General features: G+C 36.2%; 1 protein-coding gene across 15 annotated transcripts in view; it reads left to right on the top strand.

Moving 5' to 3' along the window:
- The window catches only part of GOLGA4 (golgin A4), a 132,450-nt gene extending 105,243 nt beyond the window's left edge, over window positions 1-27,207 (top strand). For 8 of the 15 annotated variants that reach the window (XM_064590231.1, XM_064590228.1, XM_064590226.1 and 5 more), the window contains 8 exons: window positions 2,016-2,129; window positions 2,279-2,299; window positions 2,666-2,734; window positions 5,382-5,457; window positions 12,543-12,646; window positions 17,478-17,564; window positions 23,903-23,965; window positions 26,512-27,207. In XM_064590231.1, the coding sequence (XP_064446301.1) occupies window positions 2,016-2,129; window positions 2,279-2,299; window positions 2,666-2,734; window positions 5,382-5,457; window positions 12,543-12,646; window positions 17,478-17,564; window positions 23,903-23,932 (501 nt within the window). In that variant the 3' untranslated portion in view covers window positions 23,933-23,965; window positions 26,512-27,207. The remainder of the gene's footprint in view (window positions 1-2,015; window positions 2,130-2,278; window positions 2,300-2,665; window positions 2,735-5,381; window positions 5,458-12,542; window positions 12,647-17,477; window positions 17,565-23,902; window positions 23,966-26,511) is intronic. The other 7 variants (XM_064590229.1, XM_064590230.1, XM_064590227.1 and 4 more) reach the window with 2 other exon arrangements.
- Window positions 27,208-27,443: the final 236 nt, after the last annotated feature.

Raw genomic sequence — 27,443 nt, 5'->3', positions numbered from 1 at the left:
AAACTGGTTTCCTTTTGACATTGACTATATTTTAGTGATTTGGCTTTGGCATAATAACTAGACTCTCAAACATGATTTCCGTGGATGTGCATTAACATTCAGTTTAACTGGTTTTCCTTATTGTTTTTACTTTGAAGTAAACAGTACTGTTTTTTTTTTTTCCTCCTTCAAGAAGACTAGGAAGCTTTTATAAAGGAATTTACAAAATTGTTTCTTAAATTAGAAATAACAAAGAAGGGATTTTTTCCTAATTCTTAGTGGGCTTGATTTAGATAGTATCCCACAACTGTCAAAGGAAATGTCAGACATAGCTAACTGTCATATTAAAATCTGGGCCTAGGGACACCAGGTGGTTCATTTGGCTAAGCATCTGCCTCTTGATTTTGGCTAAGGTCATGATCTCAGGGATATGAGATTGAACCTCATGTCGGGCTCCATGCTCAGTGCGGATTCTGCTTAAGATTTTCTCTCTCCCTCTGCGCCCCCCCCCCACTCTCTCACTAAATAAATAAATAAATAAGTAAAATAAAATAAAATAAAATAAAAATTTGGGCCTAACTGAATAAGTAGCTGTAGAGGTGATCCTTTCAAAGGTGCCTAAACCACATTGACATAGACATCCACACAGGATATGCTATGGTAGACTAAAAACAGTAAACTGGGCAGTAACATATTTACAAGAGTTTGTGGTTGATGGTGTTTTAGGGATGGAGGCTAGGTTCAAGTAAGCCTCAGTGGGGAGATGTCTCCAAGTGAGCCTCAGTGGAGAGATGTCTAAGGAGGCTGGTTACTCGACATCCCTGCTTTGCTTATGTTGCCAGAAGGAGTTCGTTCTTTTTCAGTTGGTCTAAGTTTCATGACCAGTGGTATTTCAAAGTAGATTTTCCAAGTATCCTTATGGTTCATTGCCTTATTTTGTGCCATGGGGCCTCTCTTTTTTTTGTTTGTTTTTGAGGATGATGTTTCTTGGTTCTGTCAAGTCAGCATCTGTTAAATCAGATACCCATTTGTTGCTGTTTTTCCTGTTCAGTCTCTTACTCAGCAAACACTTGTCTGTCTTCATTACTCAATCTGATCAATATTTCAATTCCAAATGTTCTTTTAGTACAAAGGTTATTACAAGATTTATAAGAGCAAGAAGAGGTCTGGACTGCTCTGTACAATAAATCATGGCAGTTATCAAGACAAATGAAGAAATGTAGAATGGGCAATAGCCTTTACTAGGGCAATCAAAACAGAAGAGAGAAATGATTTGTATACCAAATTTTCTAAGTAGGATTTTTGGACCAATAAGTCACATATACTTTTGCAGCCTTGTCTATTTTTTTTGCAAAGTTCAGGACAAATGGAGACATTACATGGTTACTAATACATTGGACAATAATTTTTTTTTTAATAGACTTTAGTTGAACATTTTACCCCAAAGAACCACTGGTGTGGTTTAGGGACAGATGTATAGATGAAGGTTTGCTGAACCAGGACAAAGAATCATTTCTTGATTTACACAACTATCCAAAGGGCTGGGAAAAACCTCTACAACTTCTTGTGATCAGTAAGTTGCCGGCTGGTTGATCAGTGCTGTGCCTCACAGTATCTACTAGTTTGTATTAATGGATGTTTTCTGGAAATCAGATCCTAATGTGGAAAAGGGCAGAGTCCCTAACACACAGGCTCTGTGTTCAACTTCTGTCACCACACTGTTACATACCTGATGGTCATTCAAGCCTGGGAAGCTTAAGGGGAAAGAAACTGCTTGATGAGGCTTTATGGGGTGGGGACAGAGGGAGTGAGAGAGGGAACAGTAATATAGCATGAATAGCAAGCTTGACATTAAAAGTGGGACATGAAGGAGGGTATTTAGAGCGTAGTCACGAATGACGATAGAAACAGTGGTTTGTGTCTCCAGAAATGTTTAGGTATTTTTTCTCCTTCTGAGGAGTTTTCTCTATACTATGTTGCCTCTACGATGTTCTTTTTGGTATGTTCATTAGCACTTTTTTTTTTTAATCTTAAAGGCTCGTGAAGAAGAAATGACTGCTAAAGTAATGGACCTGCAGACTCAACTGGAGGAGCTACAGAATAAGTACCAGGAAAGGCTGCAGCAGGAGGAGAGCCCTGGCAATGACAAAGTGAGAGGAACTAGACTCTTAAATCTTACCACTTTCTTAAGACTAAAACACTAAATTTTTATTTTCTTGTTAGTTCATATTGTTCCATTTTATTGCTTCTTATAGATTTTAGTGTATTATATACTCATTTTTTTCTTTTCCATTTACAGATAACAATTATGGAGTTACAGGTAAGACTAGTTCTTCACTGAATTTGACTGAAGACAGTATATTTTCAGGAGTATTTTGTGTGTGTGTGTTTTTTTTTTTTTAAGAGTTTATTTGAAAGAGAGCACGAGTAGGGGGAGGGGCAGAGGCAGAGGTTCAAGCAGACTCTCCACTGAGCGGGGAACCTGACACGGGACTCAGTCCCAGGATCCTGAGATCATGACGTGATCTGAAGTTGGGTGCTCCACCAACTGAGCCACCCAGGTGCCCCAGGAGTATTTTGTGTTTTAAAAGTTAAAACATAAAAATAATTTACCAGGCAGTACAATGTATATCCAGGCAGTGATGAAACCCATATGCATTTCAGATCTGACTTTATGTTTTTTTAGACACAACTAGCACAGAAGACTACTCTAATCAGTGATTCAAAGTTGAAAGAGCAAGAGTTCAGAGAACAGGTACGGGTTTAATTGGTGCCTTTTATTTTGAACTGACTGTCTTAATTTATGTTCTTTTGTACTTGGATCTCATTTAGCTGACTTTTCGAACTAATATAATACTGATTTAATAGCTGGCTTTGCAATTTTGTCTTACACAGGAAATTTTATTTCTAAATCTGGAGGCGCTGGAGTTTATCTCTTAAATTCATGATCACATGTATTTAAACAAGAACATTTGCATCTTATTCTTTCTAGTGTTTAACATCTTGGATAAGAATTTGTCTTTATTTGTAATAACTTAAGTTTTAAAAAAATGTTTTTGCTTTTATCAGGGAAATATGTTGACATCAATCTTTACTACTTTTTCCTAGTAGTTAAATTGCCTTGACATAATAAATTTTGTCCATATATTATCCAGTAATTAGGTTTAAATAGGACTGTGTATATATGTCTAGAAGGATGCATAAGCATGAAAATACCAGTATATGCGTATCTGTGGTGCATCATCTTTAGTAGTCTTTTCTCTCAAATTCTAGAGGGATAGTGTACAAATCAGCAAGCTGTTGGAAGGCTATATCTTCAGGAATTTTCCAGTTTTTGCTTTGTTTTAAAAATTATTTATTAGAGGGGCGCCTGGGTGGCTCAGATGGTTAAGCGTCTGCCTTCGGCTCAGGTCATGATCCCAGGGTTCTGGGATCGAGTCCCGCATCGGGCTCCCTGCTAGGCGGGGAGCCTGCTTCTCCCTCTTCCTCTGCCTCTCTCTCTCTCTTTGACTTTCATGAATAAATAAATAAAACATTTAAAAAAATTATTTATTAGAGAGAGAGAGAGCACACATGCAAGCGGGGGAGGGATAAAGGGGGGGATCTCAAGCAGACTCTCCACTTAGCGCAGAGCCCAACATGGGACTCGATCTTATGACCCTGAGATCATGAGCGGAGCTGAAATCTAGAGGCAGATGCTTAACCGACTGAGCCACCCAGGAGCCCCACTTTTTCAGTTTTCTTAAAAGTCATACATACAAGAATCTTGGCAATTGTTGAAATGAGGTGATGGATTGGTATATATGGGCATTGATTGTACTATATTCTCTGTGGTTGATTATGTTTGAACACTTTCACAATATATATATTTTTTAAATCATAAAAATAGATGCTAAGTCCCAATGCTACCTTTTTTTTTCCTACTTCCCAGTGGTTTATCTTTTCTCATCTATTCTCAAGGTTGTTGCTTTAAAACTCTCTTCTTGGGGCGCCTGGATGGCTCAGTCGTTAAGCGTCTGCCTTCGGCTCAGGTCATGATCCCAGGGTCCTGGGATCCAGCCCCGCATCGGGCTCCCTGCTCAGCGGGCAGCCTGCCTCTCCCTCTCCCATTCCCCCTGCTTGTGTTTCCTCTCTCGCTGTGTCTCTCTATGTCAAATAAATAAATAAAATTAAAAATAAAATAAAACTCTCTTCTTATAGCATCCTCAAATCTTCAAACTGTGCTAGCATGGCAATTTTTGTATTAGTTATTTTTATGGTGGTAAAATACACGTAACATAAAATTGACCATTTTAACCAGTTTAAAGTGCACAATTCATTGACATGTAGTTCATTCACAATGTTGTGAAACCATCACCATTATCTAGTTCCAGAACATTTCATCACCCAATAAGGAAACCTCATACCCATGAAGCAGTCACTCCCCATTACCTCCTGGCAACCACTACTCTACTCCTGTGTCTGTAAATTTGCCTATTCTGAGTATTTTATATAAATACAATCACATAAAACATAGTGTTTCTTATCTGGCTTATTTTACTTAGCACAGTGTTTTTAAGGTTATTCAGTGTAGCATGTATCAGTACTTTATTCCTTTTTATGGCTGAATATTATTTAGCTATATGGCTATACCATACTTCATTCATCAGTTTATGAATGTTTGGGTTATTTCTGCCTTTTGGCTATTACGTATAGTGCTGTCAGGAACATTGTGTACAAGTTTTTATTTGAGCACCTATTTCCAGTTCTTTGGGGTATATACCCAGGAGTGAAATTGCTAGATCATTTGGTAATTATATGTTCAGCTTTTTGATGAACCACCAAAATACATTGTAGCACCATTTTACAGTCCCACCAACAAAGTTATATAAGGATTCCAATTTTTCCACATCCTCACCAACAAGTTTTTGATTATAGCCATAGTAGTTGGTATGAATTAGTATCTCATTATGGTTTTAATTTGCATTTTTCTAATGACTAATGATTGGACATCTTATATTCTGCTTGTTGGCCATTTGTATGTCTTATTTGGAGCAATGTCTAAGTCTAATTTGCTAATTTTTTAGTTGGGTTATTTGGTTTCTTGTTCAGTTGTATTCTTTATTCTGAATACAAGTCCCTTAGAGATATGTGATTTGCAAGTATTTTCTCCATTTTGTGGGTGGTCTTTTCACTTTCTGATAATGTCCTTTGAGGCCAAAAGTTTTACTTTTCATAAAGGCCATTTTATATATTTTCTCTTTTGTTTGTGCTTTTGGTGTCATATCTAAGAAACCATTTGTATTAATTGTATTTGCCTATATACTGTCTTAAGTATTAAAGAATCTAGTAGCTATAGCAGTCCTTTCTTTTACATATGGTTTCCATACGAATCTTATGATTTGAGTATTTGTTACTTTTAGATTCACAATTTAGAAGACCGTTTGAAGAAATATGAAAAGAATGTATATGCAACAACTGTGGGAACACCTTACAAAGGTAGGAATGATCTCTTATCTTATCCACAGTTATATCTTATGCTGGATTTATAGAGGAGTTTTATTTTTGTCTTTGCTAATCTGCTCTTTACAATGAATATATTTTACCTTTGTAATTCACCAATAACAGCTAGTTTTAAGGAAAGAATGATGGTAATCTAAAACAAAAATAATGCATATTTGTTGCAAAAAAAAAAAAATCAAACAGAGCTGCAGTGTGTAAGTGGAACTGCAGGTTCCCACTTTATTCTACACTCTCCAGATGGAACCAGCCTAGTGGCAATTTATGTATATTTTTCCAGACTCTTATGTATGTATGCAAATCTACTACATGTACTCATACAGGCACAGCTCTATGATTCTGTTTTTTTTTTTTTTTTTAAGATTTTATTTATTTATTTGACAGAGAGAGACACAGCGAGAAAGGGAACACAAGCAGGGGGAGGGGAGAGGGAGAAGCAGACTCCCGACTGAGCAGGAAGCCCGATGTGGGGCTCGATCCCAGGACCCTGAGCTACCCAGGCGCCCCTCTGATTCTGATTTTTAATATTACCATAATGCTATATTTACTAATTTTAAACTCTGATTTAAGGAGAAAATAATTTCATAAAAACTCTTATATTCAAGGTAGGAGAGAGTGATTTGGAAACATTCTCTTGATTGAAATAGTATATGCCACTTACAAAGGATTTTAAAGATGAACTTGAGTGTTTACATAGTTGTTCACTTGAGATAACCATGACCTTTGAATAATTCAATCTCATAACAATTTCCCTATCTGTTTTGCTGCCTCACTTCATTAAGAATAGTTTTATTTTGCTAAATGTCTTGTAAAGCTTTTTGCTTTTTCAGGGAAGCACTAGGGCATAAATCTAAACCATTTTACATCCCTTTGTGTTTTTGAAAGCTCTTACTTATTGCAATGAAGTAACACAAGATATTATATAATTTTTAATTAAATTAAACAAGGACTTGCTTTGGATTCTCTCCAAAATGCTCTTCAAAAACAAGAGAAAACCAGCTTGGAAGTGTCTCATGGCTCATTGCAGAGAAGATTGCTGCTACAAGGATTGTTTGCCATATCTAAGTCAACACATGCAATTGTCAGCTCAGCTGCTGACTCGGTGCTCAGCAGTGCATAGAGAATAATATTGATTCTTTTCATTAGTTTCAACTTAAGATTTTTATAATTTCCTTTTTTTTCTGTTTTGAATTGTAAAACGAACACACATGTACAGTGTATTTAATAACTAACACATATACCAGTCTCCTCTACCATCCAAAAGTAGATAGAGCATGCCTTTGATACCTTTCATAAGCCGAAATGGTGTAAAACAAAGAAGCAATTACAGTTAGTTTATATGGAAAAAATTTTTAGCATTCCCAGACCCAAAAAATATCCTCTCTTAGGCTTTTCTGATACCTTAGGACACATCTTGCTAACAGATGCACAAAATAAACCAAGACAAAGCACAGATGCTCACAGACACAGTTCAGAGCTATGGTGGCTTGAAGCCGAGTGTAGTTCCCGGGGGCAGGAGCTTGATGGAGCCACTCTGCTGGGGGTGCGCGCTGCCTCTGTGATGGCTCGCTGCAAAACGAATGCTGAACACTATTGTCACTTCTCACCTTTTTCATAAAACCAAAAAACCTCTTTAGATTTTTTTCGTTAGCAAAGACAAATACTAATGTAGGTTTTTGTAAAAGCGAAGTGGTGTAACATGAATTTTCCAAAGGCAGGGGATACCTGAATAACAGTAAGTGCCGGGCACTGTTTTGCATATCAGCTCATTTAATTCTCTCACCAGCCTGGTCAGTCTAGTTGAATATGCATGTTAATCTCTTCGCCATGCTATCTCTTTAAAGAGTAGAGTAGAATGAGCATCCACCAGGCAGGAAGAAATAAAAAGTTATAGGCCTCTGCAATAATAGCTTTATTCCTCCCCTCTACTGACTTTTTTTCTGACTTTATGTTAACCATTCTCTTGTTCTTTATTGTTTACCACCTATGTATGTATTTCTAAGCAATATTTATTTATTTATTTGAGAGAGAGAGAGCGAGTGTGCATGGACAGGGGGAGGGGCAGAGAGGGAGGGAGAAGAAGAGACTCTCAAGCAAATTCTGTGCCAAGCGTGGAGCCCGATGTGGGAATCAATCCCAGGACCTGAGATCATGACCTGAGCTGAAACCAAGAGTTGGACTCTCAACCGACTGAGCCACCCAGGCGCCCCGATTGTTCATTTTTTTATTCATTCATTTTAGCTGTGTATATTTCTTTTGTGAAGTTCCTCTCCATTTCTTTTTTGTTTTCTAAGATCATCTATCATTTTCTTATTGATCTGTAGGAGTTTTAAAAAATTCTGAATATTAATCCTTGTTTACACATTATAAAAACAAGGATTAATATTCAGAATATAATACATATACTATATGGTATATATATAGTATTTATATAGTATAATATTTATATATATAGTAAAGATATTGTACTAGTTGGTGTTTTCTTTATTGTCTTCCTTTTGAATTTTTTATTATGCAATTTTTTTTAGACATACAGAAAAATAATGAATATGGCATATAATGAACATACATGTACACATCAGCCACCAGCCACCCTCCAGAATTATCAAGACATATCTAATCTTTTTTTTTTTTTTTAAAGATTTTATTTATTTATTTGACAGAGACAGAGATAGCGAGAGCAGGAACCCAAGCAGCGGGAGTGGGAGAGGGAGAAGCAGGCTTCCCCTTGAGGAGGGAGCCTGATGTGGGACTCGATCCCAGGACCCTGGGATCATGACCTGAGCCGAAGGCAGACGCTTAATGACTGAGCCACCCAGGCACCCAAGACATATCTAATCTTGGTTCATCTGTACCCCAACCTTTCTATTCTTAGTCCATTGCATTATTTTAAAGTAAGTTAGATATTATATCTTACTTCATATGTAAATATTTCAGTATGTATCTATACAGAGGATTCCTTTGAAATAACCATGGTACTAATATCACACTTAAAAATTTCACAGTAGGGTGCCTGGGTGGCTCAGTTGGTTAAGCGACTGCCTTCGGCTCAGGTCATGATCCTGGAGTCCCGGGATCGAGTCCCGCATCGGGCTCCCTGCTCGGCAGGGAGCCTGCTTCTCCCTCTGACCCTCCCCCCTCTCATGTGCTCTCTGTCTCTCTCATTCTCTCTGTCTCAAATAAATAAATAAAATCTTTAAAAAAAAAATTTCACAGTAATTCCTTAATCAAATAACTAGTCAGTATTCAGACACTTGTAGTTTCATAAATGTTTTCTGGCAGTGGTGGTGGGAGACAGTTGATTTATTTGAATCAGTAGCCAAGTAGTACCCATACTACTTTGATTGAGAAATCACTTAAATCTCTTTTTAAAACTCTAGATTCCTTGTCTTTCTCCCTCTCCCATTCTCTCTCCTTTTGTTATTTATTTGTTAAAGAGACCAAATTACTTGTGCATAAGTCTAAGGCATTCTGAACTCTTGGTGCTCCATCCCCTAGTAGTTAGAATGAGGGGCTTGGTCAGATTTAGATTTGTGTTATTGGCAATAGTACCTCCCAAAGGGAGCCAAACTATATATTGTTTCACATCAAAAGACACATGTCTTTTTTGTAACTGCTTTCACACAGTTCCAGGTGTCATCAGTTTGACTCATTATCTTTCACCTTGATTTTAGCACCCAGTGGGGGCTGTTTTCCAGGATCTGTTGTTTCACTAGTTATTGTGTAATGGTGATATTCACATTCTCCCATTTCTTGTGCAGATATTAACTGGAATTCTTCTGTAAATGGAAACATTCCCACATTATCTATGTGGTTACCTTGAGGTAAAGCTCATATAGGGAAAGCAGGATAAGTTCTTTTTACCCGATTTAGTTATTCCACATTTTTGAGGGTCTGTTTTAACACCAGTAGTCTGTTCCGGTGATGGATTTGTCTACGCCTGCTCTAACACTTCACTCTATTAATTATGATGACTTCATAGCCTGTCTTGTTGTTTAGCTGGGGAAGCCCTCCCACTCTGTTTTTCAAGAGTGTCTTAGCTATCCTTAGCTCTTTGAATGTCCATTTAAGTTTTAGAATGAGATTATCAAGTTACACTCAAAACACACACCCAGACGTGAGAGGATTTTGATTAGGATTGCTTTGAATTTATAGAAAGATTGAAGAGAATTGGCACCTCTATGGTATTGAGTATGCAACCCATAATCATGATATCTTTCAGGATTTACTTAGGTCTTCTTTAATTTCTGTCACTAATGCTTATTGTCCTGAGTAGTTCTCTTGCACCTTTTTTATTACATTTATTCTTAGGTGTGATTGTAAATGTAAAATTAGTTTTTTATTTTTATCTTCCAATTAAATAAAATGCATGTACAGTTTTAAAGAGAATCTGAGCCAAGCCTGCTTTTAACTAAAATTATCTGTAATACGCTTAGTTAGATTAAGATTGTTTCAAGTGTAGTTAAATGGATTTTCCAGTTGCACATTTTGGAATTGGGCCTAGGTAAAGTATTGTATTAAAAATGCTACGTAGTACTCAGATAAAGTTATTTGGAAAGACTCACAAGAAGCAATGGGTAGACAACCTGGCAAGCATTTTTATTTGAATAACTAATTTCCACTCTCATTGCTTAAAACCGAAAGTAAGAATTATGAGGAGAGGAAGAAATTTCTTTTATATGCTACTGTTAGGGAGAAGACAAGAAAGGGGGTATATGTATTGAAAAACAATATTAATTACTTGTCCAGGAAAATGGCTATACATAAGTAATCTACGTGTTTATAATAATAAAATCAATTATTTTCTGAAAAGGGTACAACATTGTAAACTCTTGCATTTTGCCTCAATCTAGAGGAATGAAACACTTAAGTGATATATAAATGGCTTTTGAAGAGGAAGTAGTGCATTAACATTATTGAGTTCTGGTTGCTGTGTATTTACAAAGTGTGGTTTGAGAGCTTGTTTAGAGGTTCTAGCAGGGGAGCGCAGCTAAAGGTGTGGTTTGAGTGAGTTGGGACTTTAAAGGTGTACACTTTTAAAAAATGAAATATTCCAAACATACAAATGCATGCAAAGTAAATACCAAGTACGAAGACTGGTTAGCACTTACGAATTCGCCCTCTAGAACGTTGCCAGTGCTCCTTGTGCTGCTCTTCAGTCTCCTATCTCTCTGTTCTCTCCCAAGGGTAACCCACTGGTAACATGCTACAGCATATGTACGGTTCTCTAAGACAATTGACTTCAATGTGCTACATGTTTTGGGCTGTATAGAAATGATATACTGTATATATTCTGCATATTCCTGCCCTTTTTTCACCTAGCATTGTGATTTTGAATTTCATTCTAGAAGCTATAGTTTAACCATTTTGAATGCTGAGTTTAGTAATAATACCTTCTATCCGTATACCATATTTTATTTATTCTCCTGTTGGTGGACCTTTGAATTGTCTCAGTTTTGCTTTTATAAACACTGTAACTGTGAACGTTGACTTCTGGTGTACATGTGAAGCGTTTCTCTAGGATGTTTTGGTAGGAATTGAATTTTTGCATCATAGAGTATGCTCGTCTTCCACTTTATGAAGCTCTGAAAAGGAATGCCAAGTTATTGTCTATAGTGGTTGTATCCGTTCACACTTCACAGTCAGTGCTGTGGGAGGGCTTCCCCAGCTAAACAACAAGACAGGCTATGAAGTCATCATAATTAATAGAGTGAAGTGTTAGAGCAGGCGTAGACAAATCCATCACCGGAACAGACTACTGGTGTTAAAACAGACCCTCAAAAATGTGGAATAACTAAATCGGGTAAAAAGAACTTATCCTGCTTTCCCTATATGAGCTTTACCTCAAGGTAACCACATTTCCATTGTCCTGCATACTCACCAGTTCTTGGCATTATTTGCTTTTAGGATTTTACCAATCTCATATGTGTCAATAATACTCCATGAGATTTCATTTGTTTCTTTTTACTGAACAAATGGTGGTTTAAATTCTCAACCAAAAGAAATGGAAAGTTACAATGAGAGGCCACTTTCAACTTTGGCATTTAGAGGTTCACATATTGTTCATCGTCCAGTATTGGAAGCCTTGATGTATTATCTTGCTGCACAGTGATATTTCCTATATTCAGTTTTTTAAAAATCCAGGGTTATCAAGGTATAAATTTTTACACATAATATTCAGTGTGATTTCATATACCTGAACTGTATTTATTGTTTACTTTTAGGTTGAAATGGGGCTTGGTTAACAGATGGACTGTAACTTTTTATGACAGGCTTTAAGATGTTGAACCAAAATATTTGAAAACCACTAAAATGGCATTAATATTTCATGCATTTTCAAGTTATTTTATTTGTCCTGTGTATCCAAAGAGTTTTGAAAACTTGATTTAAACTTAAGTGCTTTTAGATTTGGAATACTAGAAAAACTAGAATTCTGTTCCAATATACTAAGTTCTTAATAAATACAAATGATTATTAATTTTAGTCATTGTGGAATATCTGAAGCCAACCACATAATATTGAGAAGAGAAATACCAGTTTTAAGGAATCTTTGTATTCCCTAAGTATAGTCTTTTAAAATTGCCATGCCTTGGGGCGCCTGGGTGGCTCAGTTGTTTAAGCGACTGCCTTCGGCTCAGGTCATGATCCTGGAGTCCCGGGATCGAGTCCCGTATCGGGCTCCCTGCTCAGCGGGAAGTCTGCTTTTCTCTCTGACCTTCCCCCTCTCATGCTCTCTCTCTCTATCTCATTCTCTCTCTCAAATAAATAAATAAAATCTTAAAAAAAAATAAAATAAAATAAAATTGCTATGCCAAAAGGAGGAGGAGGAAAAGATGCGAGAAATAAAATTGCTATGATAATTCTTATTTTTTCTTAAAATGGAAAAATACCAATTGGAATGATTTGTGTATGTATGTACAATACTATACAGTACAATATAATTAATACAAGAATGATGCCTCCCTTTATTCCTTGAATTGTTCTTTAGTTTGTCTAGTGTCTAAGTAATAAGTAGCTTATCTGGTTTTTCTTTACAATGTGATCTGTTTTTTCTTATTTGACAGGTGGCAGTTTGTACCATACTGATGTCTCGCTCTTTGGAGAACCTACCGAGTTTGAGTATTTGCGAAAAGTGCTTTTTGAGTATATGATGGGTCGTGAGACTAAGGTATAAATCATTTCTGATAATTTGGCATGTGGCTTAATTTAAAAGGAAATGTGCCCACTTTTAATACTTTAATACACATATTGATGCTGTATCTTTACTGTTGGCAGACCATGCATGCTAATAATAGATAATAGGCAATTGGGTTATTGTTCTTAGTTTACAAAAGTGAATTGGCATATCTTGCTTATATTTGTTATAGTTATAAAATATTAAAAAATACTGTTGGATGATGCTGAGTACTAAAAATTGACATTTCATTAACTAATACTTTGTGAAATATGTGGCTATTTTTACTTTTGATCTCAAGTCTTAAAGTTAGGAGAATAGATTTCATTTTCATGGAAACTTTAGGGTAATGTGGAAGTATTGGAAATGGTCATATTAAGAATTAAGTAGTAGACTACATAATTAAGTAATTGCTTAGAGATATTTAGAAATATTTTACTTTAGTCACTGTGAGAAAAATCATTCCTATACAAATGGAATATTGACCATTAAAATCACCACATAATATAAGTAATAGTGCTTGGCTAAATTTGTTTTCTGGAATGTTAAATTTATTGTAAGGTTCTTGAGTATATACTATTGTCTTTTTCTTGTCTGTATCCCCTGCAGTGTTCTTAAAAGAGCCTTATATTGGACTTTTGATAAATGTGTCTTGAATTGAATATATTTAGGGAAATTCATTAGCCTTTCCTCAGAATTTTTCATTTAAAGCAATTTCTTTTCTGACATTGCTTCAACTTTTTACCTTCATAAACTTTTACATTGTCTATATACGTTGGCTGAGAATGGGATCATGAGTTTTCCATTTTTAGAAGCAATCAGTGTTTTAACTTATGGGTCTTTGGGGGTTACTAAGTCAAAGAGTGCTAAGCCAGTTCAGGGATTAATTTGGCAGATATATTTGAAGACTAAAAAGTAAGGGCATAAGAAAATCTCTTGAAAGAATATTGTGAATTTATGGATTATAGATTCAGCTAAACACTAGGAGTTATAGGGCTCTAAGTCATTTGAATCCTTAATATCTATAGAAATCTCATTGTATCAAATAATTTCAAATTAAAGTAGTATCTAGTGTGATCCTGAGCATGTAACACAGGAAGGGTATGTTAATTCATAGTAATTCAGTTTTTTTCCTTAAAGGAATTTTTTTTTAAATTCAAAGAATAGCTAAAGCGAATTTTCTGCTTTTTAAAAATAAAGCTAATGAAATATAACAATCTCTTAATAAGTCTGTATTGGATAGTAGCCTGTATCTGGGGTGGGGTAGATAATTTAATGTTACCTTGTTACTGAAGGGAAGGGAGAAGGGTGTATCTTTAAAAAAAAAAAAAGGCCTCTCAGAACTGTAGCTCTCTTGGTTCATTTGTTGAATCTAAAGCTGTGATCCAGTGTGCTAAATAAATTATTTGACCTTTTCTTGATCTGTGGAATGAAGAGACTGACTGCCTCAAACTGTGTCTTCTGGAGGTTGTGAACTGTGGAGGCTGAGATCTCTACAGAGTTTGAATCCTGAAGAAAGAGCCAGCCCAAGCATAGATGCGTTCGGGGGCAGTGCCAGGCTGCCAAGTGCAAGCTTGTGCTTCCAGGGTTGTGCAGCTTGTTTTAGGCTGTGACTTAGGAAACAGCTGAAAGTGGTGTCCTCAGGACACAAGACACCCCGTCTAATACCTGACTGGGAGTCCATGTGGCAGAGTGCTCTCTCTGGTCTTTTATCGTCAGCATTCAATGCATCTGGTTAATGATGAGTCTGTCATTCTGCCATCACATTTTACAGGTAAATATAGAAAATCGGTAGCAGATATTCAGCTTAATTTACTGCTTATTTATTGCGCACTTGCTACATGCGGCCTTTTGTTTATCACCACGATGGGTAGAAAGATGAAATTTGACACTATCCCTAATTTTTTTTTACACCATCCCTAATTTTAAGGAGTTTACTATATAGTAGGAAAGTGGACCTGTTCGCAGTTAAGCATAACATGATACAGAATGTCATTAAGAGAGGCACAGAGTTCTCCTGTTGACTTGTGGGAGGGTCAAGGAGGACATTGTGAAGAAGCAGGTGTATCTGCTGGGCTTTAAAGCCGGGTGGGGGGGGTATGTGGGGGTGGTTAGATTTGAATAGATGAACTCAGATGTGAGGGAAAGCCTAGACAGGAGGTCCAAGGCAGGAAATTGAGTGTGGGTTTTGGAATGACAAGTAGTCTGGTCCAACTGAAACACTGGATCTATGGTGGCGGTGACTCCTTTTAGGGCTGCACAGGGTGTGGAAGGCATGGAATGTTTTCAGAGTTTTACCTGTAGGGACTGGGGGTTAGTTAGCCCTTGAGCAGAGATTGACAAGATCAGAGCTGGTTTAGACATATCTTTTACTGATTTGCTTCATTTCTACACATTAAAGAATTTGAAATGGAGACCAGGTTGTGATTTTAGAGTGAGCCAGAGTATATTGTGGCCTTTGGGATTTGATCCTCATCTGAAGTTGTATCTTGTCCAGCAGGATATGTATGTCATCCCACCTGTGTTTCTTCATCTGCTTTTGCACACAGTGTTCCTTATTTTATAAGGCAGATGATTTATTTAAGAGGACCACATGTAGGACACATATTCTTATAGTATGAAGCTAAGTAAGTGTCCCTTCTTTCTTCTGTCCTTCACTTTCTTTTTCTTGGGTTTTGATCCTCCATGCTAAATTCAGCCTGCTTTCCTTTTCAGTAGAAAGTGTTTCTCACCCTAATTTTTATTAAAGCTTCTCCCTCAAGAAAACCTGGCAGGAGATGCCATCTCTAAACCAGGTGGCTCATTTGAACTTTGCCTTACTTCCCAGGGACTGAGGATATTGTATATAGAATAGACAGACTGAGTTCTCTCCCAAGGTATGGCAAAGAGCCTAGGCTTCTCCGTTTAAGTTTTTTGGCAAGCCAGGGAAGAGCTTTAAGTCTTTACTGGGTAATCTGCTACAATTTCAGGATCGCTGATGAATCTAGAGGTGGGTTTCTCGTTAACATTGTCTAGAAATGTGAAGACAACTAGCGACAGTTTGGGGGTTTTTTTTGACAGACATGTTTGTGTGTGCATGTATGTGGTTTCAGAGTGAATATAAGTGGACTTTTGGGTACTTTGAATCTTACCAGCTATTGAAATTAATTCCCCAAAACAGTCTTCTTAGTATACAAAAACCATTAAAAATCGCTTCAGACTGTTAATGAAAAGAATACTGAAATAGTCTCTACTTCATATTCCTCTTGTCATTTCATGCCACATATGCTTAGTTTCTAGACTGGTTTAGCATGGAAGATTCTGTTCTATCTAGGCAATACAATTTAAAAAGATGAGGGTTTTGTAAAATGCCTTTGGAATTCTCCAAGAACTGCATTGTTTTAAATGGTATTTTTTTTTTTTAAAGATTTTATTTATTTATTTGAAAGAGAGAGACACAACGAGAGAGGGAACACAAGCAAGGGGGGTGGGAGAGGGAGAAGCAGGCTTCCTGCGGAGCAGGGAGCCCGATATGGGGCTCCATCCCAGAACCCTGGGATCATGAGCTGAGCCGAAGGCAGACGCTTAATGACTGAGCCACCCAGCTGCCCCTTAAATGGTATTTTTTTGATCCTCAAAATGGCAGAGGTAAAGATGAAAGGAAGGAAGGGGGCTGAAATCTTGCTGTGTATGGGGTTTGTGGTGGAAGAACAGTATTAGTTGAAATAAGTATTAGAAATATGTAAAGTGCCTTGCCTAGGCTTGGCACATAATAGGAATTTTAAAAAACATTAGTTTCTTTCCTTCCTGGAGATAATTCTGCATATACATTATATATGATGTGAGTTTGTAAAATTTTTGGTTAACTCTATTATGTCATCTTTTCCTTATGGCCTTCTTTAGTCCCCGGCCCCCTCCCGTACACACACACACACAGAGTCTGTGTAACTGTGAACCAAGAATGTTAGAGTGAGTTATCTAGGTGACCCTGCCATCCTCTGTGGGAATCCTCAGGGGAGAGCACTAGCACCTGAATTTGTATGTAAGCACTGAACTTGTTATCCTACTTATTTCGTAAGTGTATCTTATTTCATAAGGTATCTTCTTTCCTCTCTGTCTCCCTCAAAACATCTCATCTTGATACAAAATAGGGAATTTCCACCTTTGAGGAGAATTTTCCACGAGCTTTTGGGTGACAGTCTGACTTACGGTATATTCATTTAGATCTGCACAATTTATGATCTTGTTTTGCAAGCCACCATGTGTAATGTTTTGATTCATCATGTTTCCTACCGAACAAAACATCTTGTGTTTATTTAAAATGTAATTTGTATTTCTATTAGGCTGATGTGCTGCATGTTGTAAAAAATATCTACTAAGCATGTTCATGTTCATGCAGTAGCCCATGTTAATGAGATATATGATGTGATTTAGTTAAAGCTGAACTTGGGAGTATAATTCTGATTCTTTAGAGCATATGTTTGGCAATACATCACTTACTAGATAGATTTCTACAAATAAAAAACCTAATAAAATGAATGAGTAATAAAGTTTCATCTTAATTAAGACAAAGGGCCAAGAGCATTAGAACTTTATATAGCTTCATGCTATTGTAATTGCATCTTCTTGAAATGATATCAACCCAGACATTGTGAGGAGTCCTTTTAAATTGAAATTCTAGTGTTGGCTGTTATTTCCTTGACTAATACCTTCACATCATACTTCTTTGGTCGTGGCTTCCATTGAGAGCACTAAAGAATCCCACCAGCAGAACATGTCAGAATGGGGTGAGACTTCATCTGCTTCACCTTCTATTAGTGCTCATCTCTTGTTGTTTTTCTTGTAGACCATGGCAAAGGTTATAACCACTGTACTGAAGTTCCCTGATGATCAGACTCAGAAAATTTTGGAAAGAGAAGATGCTCGGCTAATGGTAAGCTTTAAAAGTAGGCTACAGATAGAAGACGACTTTATCCCATCTTTTTATATCCTGTTTCATTTACAAAGACTTTGAGTTGATAGAAGACATTTTAAATGTTTAGTTTTTATTATACCGTAGCCTAAAAAATGAGAGTGAATCTACATTAAGAAAGTTTAACCAATGGCAAATATGAAATGGTGCCCTCAAGGAAAGAGCAGTCTTCTTCAATAGCATATATGAGGTTGACACCCATATATGCTGTATGTGGGATTTCCAGAACTTGGGCTATTTATGGGAAGTACAGAAAAGGCATTTGTTCTGGTATCTCCAGTAATAATTTTTAAAACCAGTTTACACCATGATGTTTGGTGTTCTATAGATTACATCTCTCTTTCCTACTTTAGTTATTTTCAAATATAATAATTCTGAGTGAAAAATTTAAGCATTTTTTAGTTTTTGACATACCCAGCAAGGGAAATGTAGATAATTGAATTATTAGAAACCTTTGTGTGAAGTTAGCTGTAATTGAAATGAAACAATGAAACACTTCATAAATTATGCAAAATTATTCCCAAGCCTAACTTCTTTTTGCCCTGGGCCAGTAATTCAGTAAGAAGATCCATTCTAAGCAGAGTGTGAAATATGTGACGTGTCTCGGGTCCTGCCCCAGCTTTCTCTTTCTGCTTCCTTTTCTTGTCTTGCTGGTAGCCTGCAGCACCGTTCACATCCTCCCCCGTTTCTTTACTTGCTTCATGATCCCAGCATCACTATTCTCTTCTCACTAAAGCAAGCAAAGGTCTCCTTTATGATGGGTTAGCCTATGTCTGAGTATCTCCAGTAAGAAGGACTAAGTCAATAAACCTCCCGAAGCATCCCATCTGATCTCGACAGAGTGTGTCTCTTACAACAGCTCTTGCTTATCTTGAGCCCCAATCTTCCTTCCTGTAGTGGTTACCAATTTGTTCTGGTTCTAACCCATGGAACTCAACCAAAAATTTGTGGATAGCCTGAGTGGAGCACTTTTCCTCTCTAGGCCAGACACCCTGCACCTGTCAGCCATTTCTTTCTTTCTTTTTTTAATTTGCCCATTTTATTTCTTTTCTTTTTAAGTTAGGCTCCATGCACAATGTGGGGCTTGAACTCATAGCCCTGAGATCAAGAGTTGCACCCTGGAGCTCCTGGCTGGCTCAGTTGGTAGAGCATGCAACTCTTGATCTCAAGTCATGAGTTCAAGTCCCATGTTGGGTGTGGAGCATACTTATAATAAAGAAAAGAAGTTGCATCCCTACCAACTGAGCCAGCCAGGCATGATGCTTCTCTCTTCTCATGCATTGCGCAGGGCCAGTTGTGAAGGAATCCCAGTGTATCAGGCACATCCTGACCTCCTCTTCCTTGCTTTCTCTAAAGTCATCCCAGCATCCCTGACCTTTGTCCCAGTACTCCATTGCACATTATATCACTTACCTATTGTATATTTTCTGAGACAGTTGCAGTTATTTTGGTTAGCATTTAAGTGTTTTTTGGAAAGCATGCCTCCCTGTATCTAATGGCCTGAAAAACATTGTTATTTCTGTAGTTATTATTGGTGATATTTCTGGTTATAAATATTTTTTATAAGAAGTATATCACTATAATGTACGCCCTTGGTCAATAGAATGTTGTTTTAAATTATAGCAAACTTTAATTCTAAAACCATGTAGTTACTCTGTGTAGTTTTCCTCCTCACTGAATAATACAGCTGTGTCTTTGTGAAAATAAAACTCTCCAGTGTAATTGGAACCTGTCGACATGATTCTGTCATTATGGCCCAGTTTAAGAAAATATTTTTAAATGATCTAATATACCTTTGTTCATTCTCCCATGGCCTCTTTATCATCTTGATGTTGGGGTATGGCAAACTCTCCTCTTACTCTTGGGCTACATTTTATCATAGCTTTGGCAATATGGTGGGAAATATTCCCCTTTACCCCATGCACACATGCAGTCTTAGATTTGTTTGTCTTGAAGGAAATGGTGAGTTGATAGTGTAAATAGTGAACCATGTAAAGAAAAACCTTTTAAAGCAGATGGAAATTTTTTTTAACTAAAAAGAAATCTTTGAAAAACATTACACTCTTTATTCCTGAATAAAGTGGTATTCATTCTAGATAGGGATGAAATGGTGACTGTTCGTTCCTTCTTGAAATAATTCTCCCTTGTCCCAGAGGCTGACCTGCCCAGGAAGAAAGTCCCACTCTTTCCACTACTACTTCAAGCAGAGTCTTATCCATCATTAGCTTTTGCTTAATGAATGAATTCAATCAGCAATCACCTACTCTTCTGTTTGTTGTGGCGGGTATAGGAAAATTGAAGATATGGAAGATAATGGTTGTTGACCTTGTGGGAGCCTTTAATTTTAGGGGGAAGAGGTAGCACCCATTCACTGTGCACAAATAAAAGGTATTTCTAGTAATATAAATCAAATAATAAAAATAGATGCTTAGGAAATATGAAATAATGTATAATGAGCATGAAGTGAGGCTCAAAGATGGCTTATAAATCAGTTGGAGTCACCTTTTGTTAGTTTGAGATTCTTGGTACTTGAGAATGATTCATGGTTGTTTTTACATTTGATATATAACTGTATAGATTACGGGCTTTTTTAGGAGTTTATTAAATGAGCACTTAAAAACTGTTTAGTGACATTAGCTTTATTTATTTATTTATTTTTCACATTAGCTTTAAATGTGTGTTCCAGATGGATCTTCTCTGTAATTTGTTATAAATATGCAGCACAATTTCCTTTGTATTTAAAATCAGCACCTTGAGTGCTTTGTTAGTATAACTTTGGACGCTAAAAAGCTGGTAAAAGTAAACCAAAACAAACCCAAGCACATTACAGAGCTGCCTTCCCATCCATTAATTTCGGGGATGCTCGAGAGAGTGTGGACCGCGCTTTGTGCTGACAATGTGTAGCCACGCCAGCATTTGCATTATTTAGTGGGTGTTGTAGGAGGAATGCAGTCTAAAACTTTACTTCATGACCCTGATGATTGTGTATTTGCTTTTTGGCCTTGATCAAAGAATTTCTGTGACTGCTGGTAAGGCATTTCTCAATATATCTCTTTTTGCTTTACCTCCCCTCCCCTCAGTGAGTTTTAATACTCTGTATTTGAAAACCCCATTATAGAAAACAACGGTTATTACTTAGTAAGTGGTGTCAGAGTTTAACCTAATTTCAAGATTATATTTCATAGATGAGAAATTGTTACCAGTCAAGATTAAATTGTACAGCATAATTAAATGCTGGCTTATTTGAGGGCTGTGATGTGTAGAGAAGGAATCCTAGTCCTTCACTGACAAGTCTCAGAGCCTCTGTTTCTTCACAAAACAAACATCTCCTTATTAGGGTTGTCAGAAGACCAGAGTATAGTGCTTGCATTGGGTTTTTGAGATAATGGTAGAGGGGGCGGTGATGATCACTTAGCCGCCACGCAGCAATACGTGTGTGTAGAATGTCTTTCCTAGCAAAGGAGACTTAGTATGGTCAGTTAATATTGATGTGTGTAAGATCAGTCATTACAGATGTCAGGAGGACAGTCAGGTCATTTTGCAGGAATGATAGCAGCTCAGAAAATGTCCCCGTGTCCATGCCAGTGCCTTGGAGTGCCAGCCATAGGCAGCACTGAATTATTTGTAGATTTTCAAGTTTTAGATTTGTTTCAAGTGGGAAAAAATTGCCTTATGTATAACAGAAGTTCAGAAGAAAACTCACACCAAATGCACGTGCTGTTTTTGGTGGGAACAGCCTTTTTCTTTCTCTCAGCTTTTCAGCTTACTGTACCTGATACTTCATTTTATGATGGTTTAGGCAACTTAGACGGCCAGAGTACACTAGATACTTTGAGTAACAGGGTAGGAGCAAGAGTGAGTGCAAAAGTCTTTGACTTGTCTATTTTTTTGCTGAATAAAACTGCCCTACGAGTACACCATCAGCTTTTTTTTTTTTTTAAGGAGAGTGTTATTATTTAGGATAATTTTATTAAGAAAGTTTATTTTAATCAGGTGCTAACTCATCTCTTGGAATTGAGAGGTTCTTTTGTTATGTAGACATCTCTTTTAAAGTGTTCTTAGAAATGCATTTTTGTTTTTAGGGTACTAGCAAACTGACATGTTTCACCTAGATGGCTATTTTCTTGAGGACTCCATTGAAGGAAAATTTTTTTCTCTTCTATTGAAGAACATTTGGCTTATTTTCATTCCCCATCCACTCTTGTCATTTTTATTTATTTATTTATTTATTTATTTATTTTTTTTTTTTAAAGATTTTATTTATTTATTCATGAGAGACAGAGAGAGAGAGAGGCAGAGGGAGAAGCAGGCTCCCAAGGAGCAGGGAGCCCGATGCGGGACTCGATCCCAGGACCCCGGGATCATGACCTGAGCCGAAGGCAGACGCTTAACGACTGAGCCACCCAGGCGCCCTCACTCTTGTCATTTTTAAAAATTGATTTTCTTTTGAGTTTTTTTTGGTTTTCTTTCACACTGATCCTTTGTGTTGCGTCAAGTTCTTGATCAGTCCTTGCCCTGACCAGTCTTGTACTTAAGTTAATGTTTCTCACTTTTTCCATTTGGTTGGAATTTTAAGAATCTCCTCTGAGTTAATAATTCATCTGAACTTTTCAAGCATTGTTAGATACAGAAGTTTTCCATCCCAAAAGAAGCTTACCTTTGCTTTTGTGTGGGCTCAGTAGATGCATGGAAGGTGGATCAAGAAACAGATGCAGGGGCGCCTGGGTGGTTCAGTCGTTGGGTGTTTGCCTTCGGCTCAGGTCGTGATCCCAGGGTCCTGAGATCGAGCCCCGCATCGGGCTCCCTGCTCTGTGGGAAGCCTGCTTCTCCCTCTCCCACTCCCCCTGCTTGTGTTCCCTCTCTCGCTGTCTCTCTCTCTGTCAAAAAATAGATAAAGTCTTAAAAAAAAAAAAAAGAAATAGATACTGATGCAGAGTGAAAAATACTGTACAGATAAAGTACTTATTTGTTGTCTCAAAAGTGGTTTTGACTCTTGATTTTGTTAGAATTGTATAATACGTGGTCATTGCAAAAGAAAACATTGCAAACAATTCAGAATCATATTACGTAGAGAGGGAGACCTTCATGTTTTCAGCTTCCCAACACTTTCTACCATGCCATGGTCATCTCTGTTAATAGTTTGTTGAATATCCCCAGGCTTTCTAATAAGATTTATAAATATATATTTATAATTATGTTTTTAATCACTTAAGTATTTTATAAAAGTGGCAGAATGCAACAGCTTGCTTTTTTCACTTAACATGTTTATTTTTATTTTATTCCACCTCATTACAAATTGATGTACCTTATTCTTTTTACTGGGTGATTGTATGATTATATGGATGTCCTACAATTTAGTTCACCAATTTCCCATTGATAGACACGTAAGCCGTTTCCAGTTTTTCAATGCTTACAAGCATAGACACAGGGAGCAGCCATTTATATATATTTTGCCTACTTCTGCAAGTTTTTCAATAGGATACTGGCCTTATTATGTTGTGTGTGTTGCAAATATTATTTTCTAGTTTGTCTTGATTTTGCTGCTTCTTACTAACTGCACAATTAAATATAATAGAAAAGTAAAATGATTCTTCTGATGGTTACACTAAGAACAAACTCAGATTTTATAAATAACCCTTTTTACTGATGCTATTTCGAAGCAAACCAGAATAAGATTATGGCCATTTTAGATAGGACAAAGAATTTATTTAAGGAGGTTGTTACAGTAAAAAGTATGTTTGAGATTGGGTCCCCTTGACTGGAAATTTTGGTTTGGGTCATCATTCCTGAAAATATACTGTTGAATTACAGGAGGGTTATTCAGTGATAAAACTGATGTATATTAGGAATGACAGTTCAACATATAGACCTACTGTATTCACATCCATCAACATTTTCCCCCAAATTTTTCCCCAAATTTTTGATGGTAAATTGAGATTATATAAATCAAAGTTTAATGTGTACTTTAATGGAACTATGAAATAAATCTTTTTATAAAGCAAATAATCATACCCAGTTAATCTTCTATATAAATATTTACTCAAAGTGTGAAGTATCTTTAATTATGTTGTTCAAATTTTTAAAGTTGCAAATGAAAGCTACATAATACTATAGTTAGGATGGGAGGGAGGTGTTACAGATTCCTTATACTTTGCCTATGCTCCCTTGATTTGGGGAGATTTGAGAAAATGTTAAGTACATTCTGTTTAATCCTTTGAAATTCGTATACACATATAATCTCTGTGTTATATTAAGTCTTAAAACTAACCCAATAAGCTTTTTTTCTTCCTGGCTTGTAGTATACTTCACCTCGCAGTGGTATCTTCTGAGTAAACCATCAGTCTGTGCTTAGTTAGCATGTGGTGAGTGAAGAATAATGTCTTGTGTCTTTTGTGCAAAAATCAAATGTATTGCATGATACTAACCATTTCGCTGGCATTCTTTTGCTCTTTTGTTTAATGAATATATGATTATGCTGTGGGTTAATATAGGTATTTTCTGTTAATTCTGTTTTATAGATTAATAATATATAGATTAATAATCACCACCACCAGTAAGAGTTACATAATCTTAGGAAATTTTGCTTCTTTAAATAATAATTGAAAGTTTAAAAATTGCTCTTTAAAATTGTATTAATTCAAAAAAATTTATGTATTTTATCATCTTTTTTGTTTTTATTTCCCAAGATTAGTCTTGGCAATTAATAAAGATTGTGAGAGAGAAATGAAAATTCATTTTCTAGATAGAGGTGAAACGATATATTTCATGAAACCAGAATTTAAAATATTGTAAGGCCCACTTATCAAGGCCAGTCTGAAATAATGAAAACTAGTAAAGTTGATTTTAAAAACAAATGTAATTTTATTACTTCCTGGGCTCATATGGTATAACAAGGAACATCTGTCCCGAGGAGACCCTTAGGCAGCCTGCTACGATTGAATGCGGCTGTTTGTCGTTAGCATATTGGTATTAGGAAGTGAAGGCATCTAAACTGTTTGGACACAGTTAACTGTCTTCACCATTTAAACACCCTGCCATCAGCTCCGTGTATTAGTCATGCTAGTGGCTTGACTTGGCACCACCTAACATTCACGGTACATCTTTACCTCTGACTTCGCTGTAATTTTTACAATTGACAAATAAGCTAGATTGCAATTAATAGAGCTTAATCGAATTAAGATAAAGATTCTCTGTGATTCTTAATTCAGCTAGTATTCAGCTAATGGTATCAAGGTTTAAAATGCCAAATATATAGCTTTTCTTTTTTAATCTTTTAGCTTTAAAAATCATTTATGCCTATATTTGAGTCTAATTTTGATTTTAGTGTACATCAGTTAACCTGCCTTAGTGATTATCTACAACTATCTTTAGTCTTGTAAATCCCTTAACATTTTCCTTTTCTCATGGTATTATGAATACTCCATAATGCTTGTCTTTGTATCATTTAAATACTATCATTTATCACTGGAAGTGTGTACTATGTAGCATTTTATCGATTGTCTCTTCAGCTTTTATTTTGAAGAATTTCAAACATAAGATTTGTAAAAATAGTGCAGTGAACACCTATATACCCTTCACCGATATTCACCAATTCTTAACCTTTTGCAAAATTTTCTCACTTGCTGTCTCACTCTTGCTCTTTCTCCATATATATCTTCCCCTCCCTAGCACTTGACCATTGCTTGCAAACACTTGTGCTTACAAGCATTTGACACTTACTTGCAAACTTGCAAAATAAATACTTTAGCAAATGTCTTTAGGGCATTTTCCTACAAACTCAACAATACAATTATCACTCTCAGGAGATTTAATATTAACATACTGTTACCTAGTATATTGTAAATATTCACATTTTTCCAGTTTTTCAAATAATGTCTTTCATAATTTTTTAAATTCCAGGATCCACTCAGAGATTGCACATCGCATGTCATTGTCATGTTTTTCTAGTTTCTTTTAAACTAGAAAAGTTCTCCCAGCCTTTTTTTTTTTTTTTTTGGTTTTTCATAACATTGACATTGTGCAGCATTATTAAATCATATGTGAATTTCTTTTCTCGCAACAGTACAAGCTAAGGCTTCAAAATAATAACTGACATAGGAATTTAAATATGACAGCAGATATTTTTCTCATCTTCTTTAGGTTTCTAGGACCAACCTGATTGTTGAGCAAGTTTTATAAATAATACACTATTGGGAATACATCACGAGTATCAGTGGATTATATTTTTCACTTACAAATTGTGAAGACTTTAAAACTTTGTCTTTCCACTAAATATGTATAAAAAGTTTATCTCAATTTTATTTGGTAATTTATTTTTGTGGCATTTTAACTTAATCTAGCTACTGGCTTTTAGCATTTTAATCAGAGAAACCTTATTAGGAATCATTCATTAACATCATTTCTTTTAGCATTTTAGGCGTTTTTAAAATTGAGTTTGTTAATTTCCGATGAGGCATAGCTTTTTTACACCAAAATGCTGTTTGTCCTTTGCTGCCATGCATATCATCCTAGGAGAATTGCAATATGTAGAAAAATCAACACATTAGAGAAAAGGGAAGAACTCTCTGTCCCCTTTAAATAACTGCATCCTTGTGAGGTTCTGCCAAGTCAGCACACGTACTCCTGGCTTCTCCAGCTATGATCAGTAGCGTTCAGGACATGTGAAAGGTGGCAGTTCCAGATGTCACTGAAACGTCCTGTCTTTCAGGATTGCTGACCTGTAGGATCTATAGGTCAGATCATTCCAAGAATTTTTAGAAGATTTTTTTTAGGATTTAATTTAGAGAATATTTCTACTTTAATCCCTAGACCATAGAATATAGTTTTATTTTAACTTGAAAAAACAAATCTCGCAAAAAGTTGGCTTAAAATTTTTTTTCTTTACCCCTTTTCCCTTCTTCTTTTCCAGTCATGGCTCCGATCGTCATCTTGAAGAAACGGGGTGGTGGTGTTGGGCAGGCGTGGAGCCCTGTCTGGGTTTGCCTCTTTGAGAAGCAAGCTGTTATTCAGGGCCCGATATGGAGCCAAACACCAGGAGAAACCTGACATTGGCCCGCAGATATATTGCAGACTGCCTTTCAGATCAATTATATCAATGGAGAAATGGTGATAGTTTTTTCCTTTTTTGTTGGGAGGAGTTTTATGTTGTTTTAAAAGATATTTTGAATAACTCAACCTGACTTACGGGCTCATTTAATGTTCCTTTCTTCCATTCTTTTTGTCCCTCTTTTTGAAGAACTGCTTGCCTTTCCTATTTATTTTTAGGGTGATTTCTTTTAAAGACTTGTGCAATACATTTTGAGGTGAAACTTAGTAGATTTTTTCTGATAAATTAGAGCATTTAAATTGAGTATTTTATCCAGATTGATTTGTTGAAAATTTGCTAAAGACTAGTTCTTTAAGCTATACATATGATAAATCCAAACAGCAGTACCTCATTGTTTACTTAGCTTTTGTACTTATATTTTTCAGAGGAAAAAATACTACTGTAAATTGTAAATAGTCAATATTGTATTGTATGCATACTGTATTGTATGCAGATCTGTGACTGTTGGCAATGTCATCTTGGAAGAACAGATAAATAAAGTTTATTTACTATATAAAATTTGCTTATTGTGCTTTTTTATTATGTTGAAATCTATTTCAAAATAGTTAAGAAATGATGTTCTATCTGGGTGAATATTTTGAGGAACTGTTTGTCAAGATAGCTAAATGCTAACCATTTGGAAAGATTTTTTATGTTCAAAATTAGCATGACCAAGTTAGAAGTATGGAAACAAAAAATACTTAATGGTGTGTGTTTTAGGAGTCTGCCAACTTGGGGATGCCTCCTCTCTCTGG

The sequence above is a fragment of the Mirounga angustirostris genome, unplaced genomic scaffold, assembly GCF_029215605.1.
Source record: "Mirounga angustirostris isolate CCGP_5_RB_7025 unplaced genomic scaffold, mMirAng1.0.hap1 SCAF_1, whole genome shotgun sequence".
In the NCBI taxonomy this organism is placed as follows: Eukaryota; Metazoa; Chordata; class Mammalia; order Carnivora; family Phocidae; genus Mirounga; species Mirounga angustirostris.
Note: the sequence above shows the minus strand (reverse complement) of the source record. Positions and strands in the feature narration are given on the sequence as shown.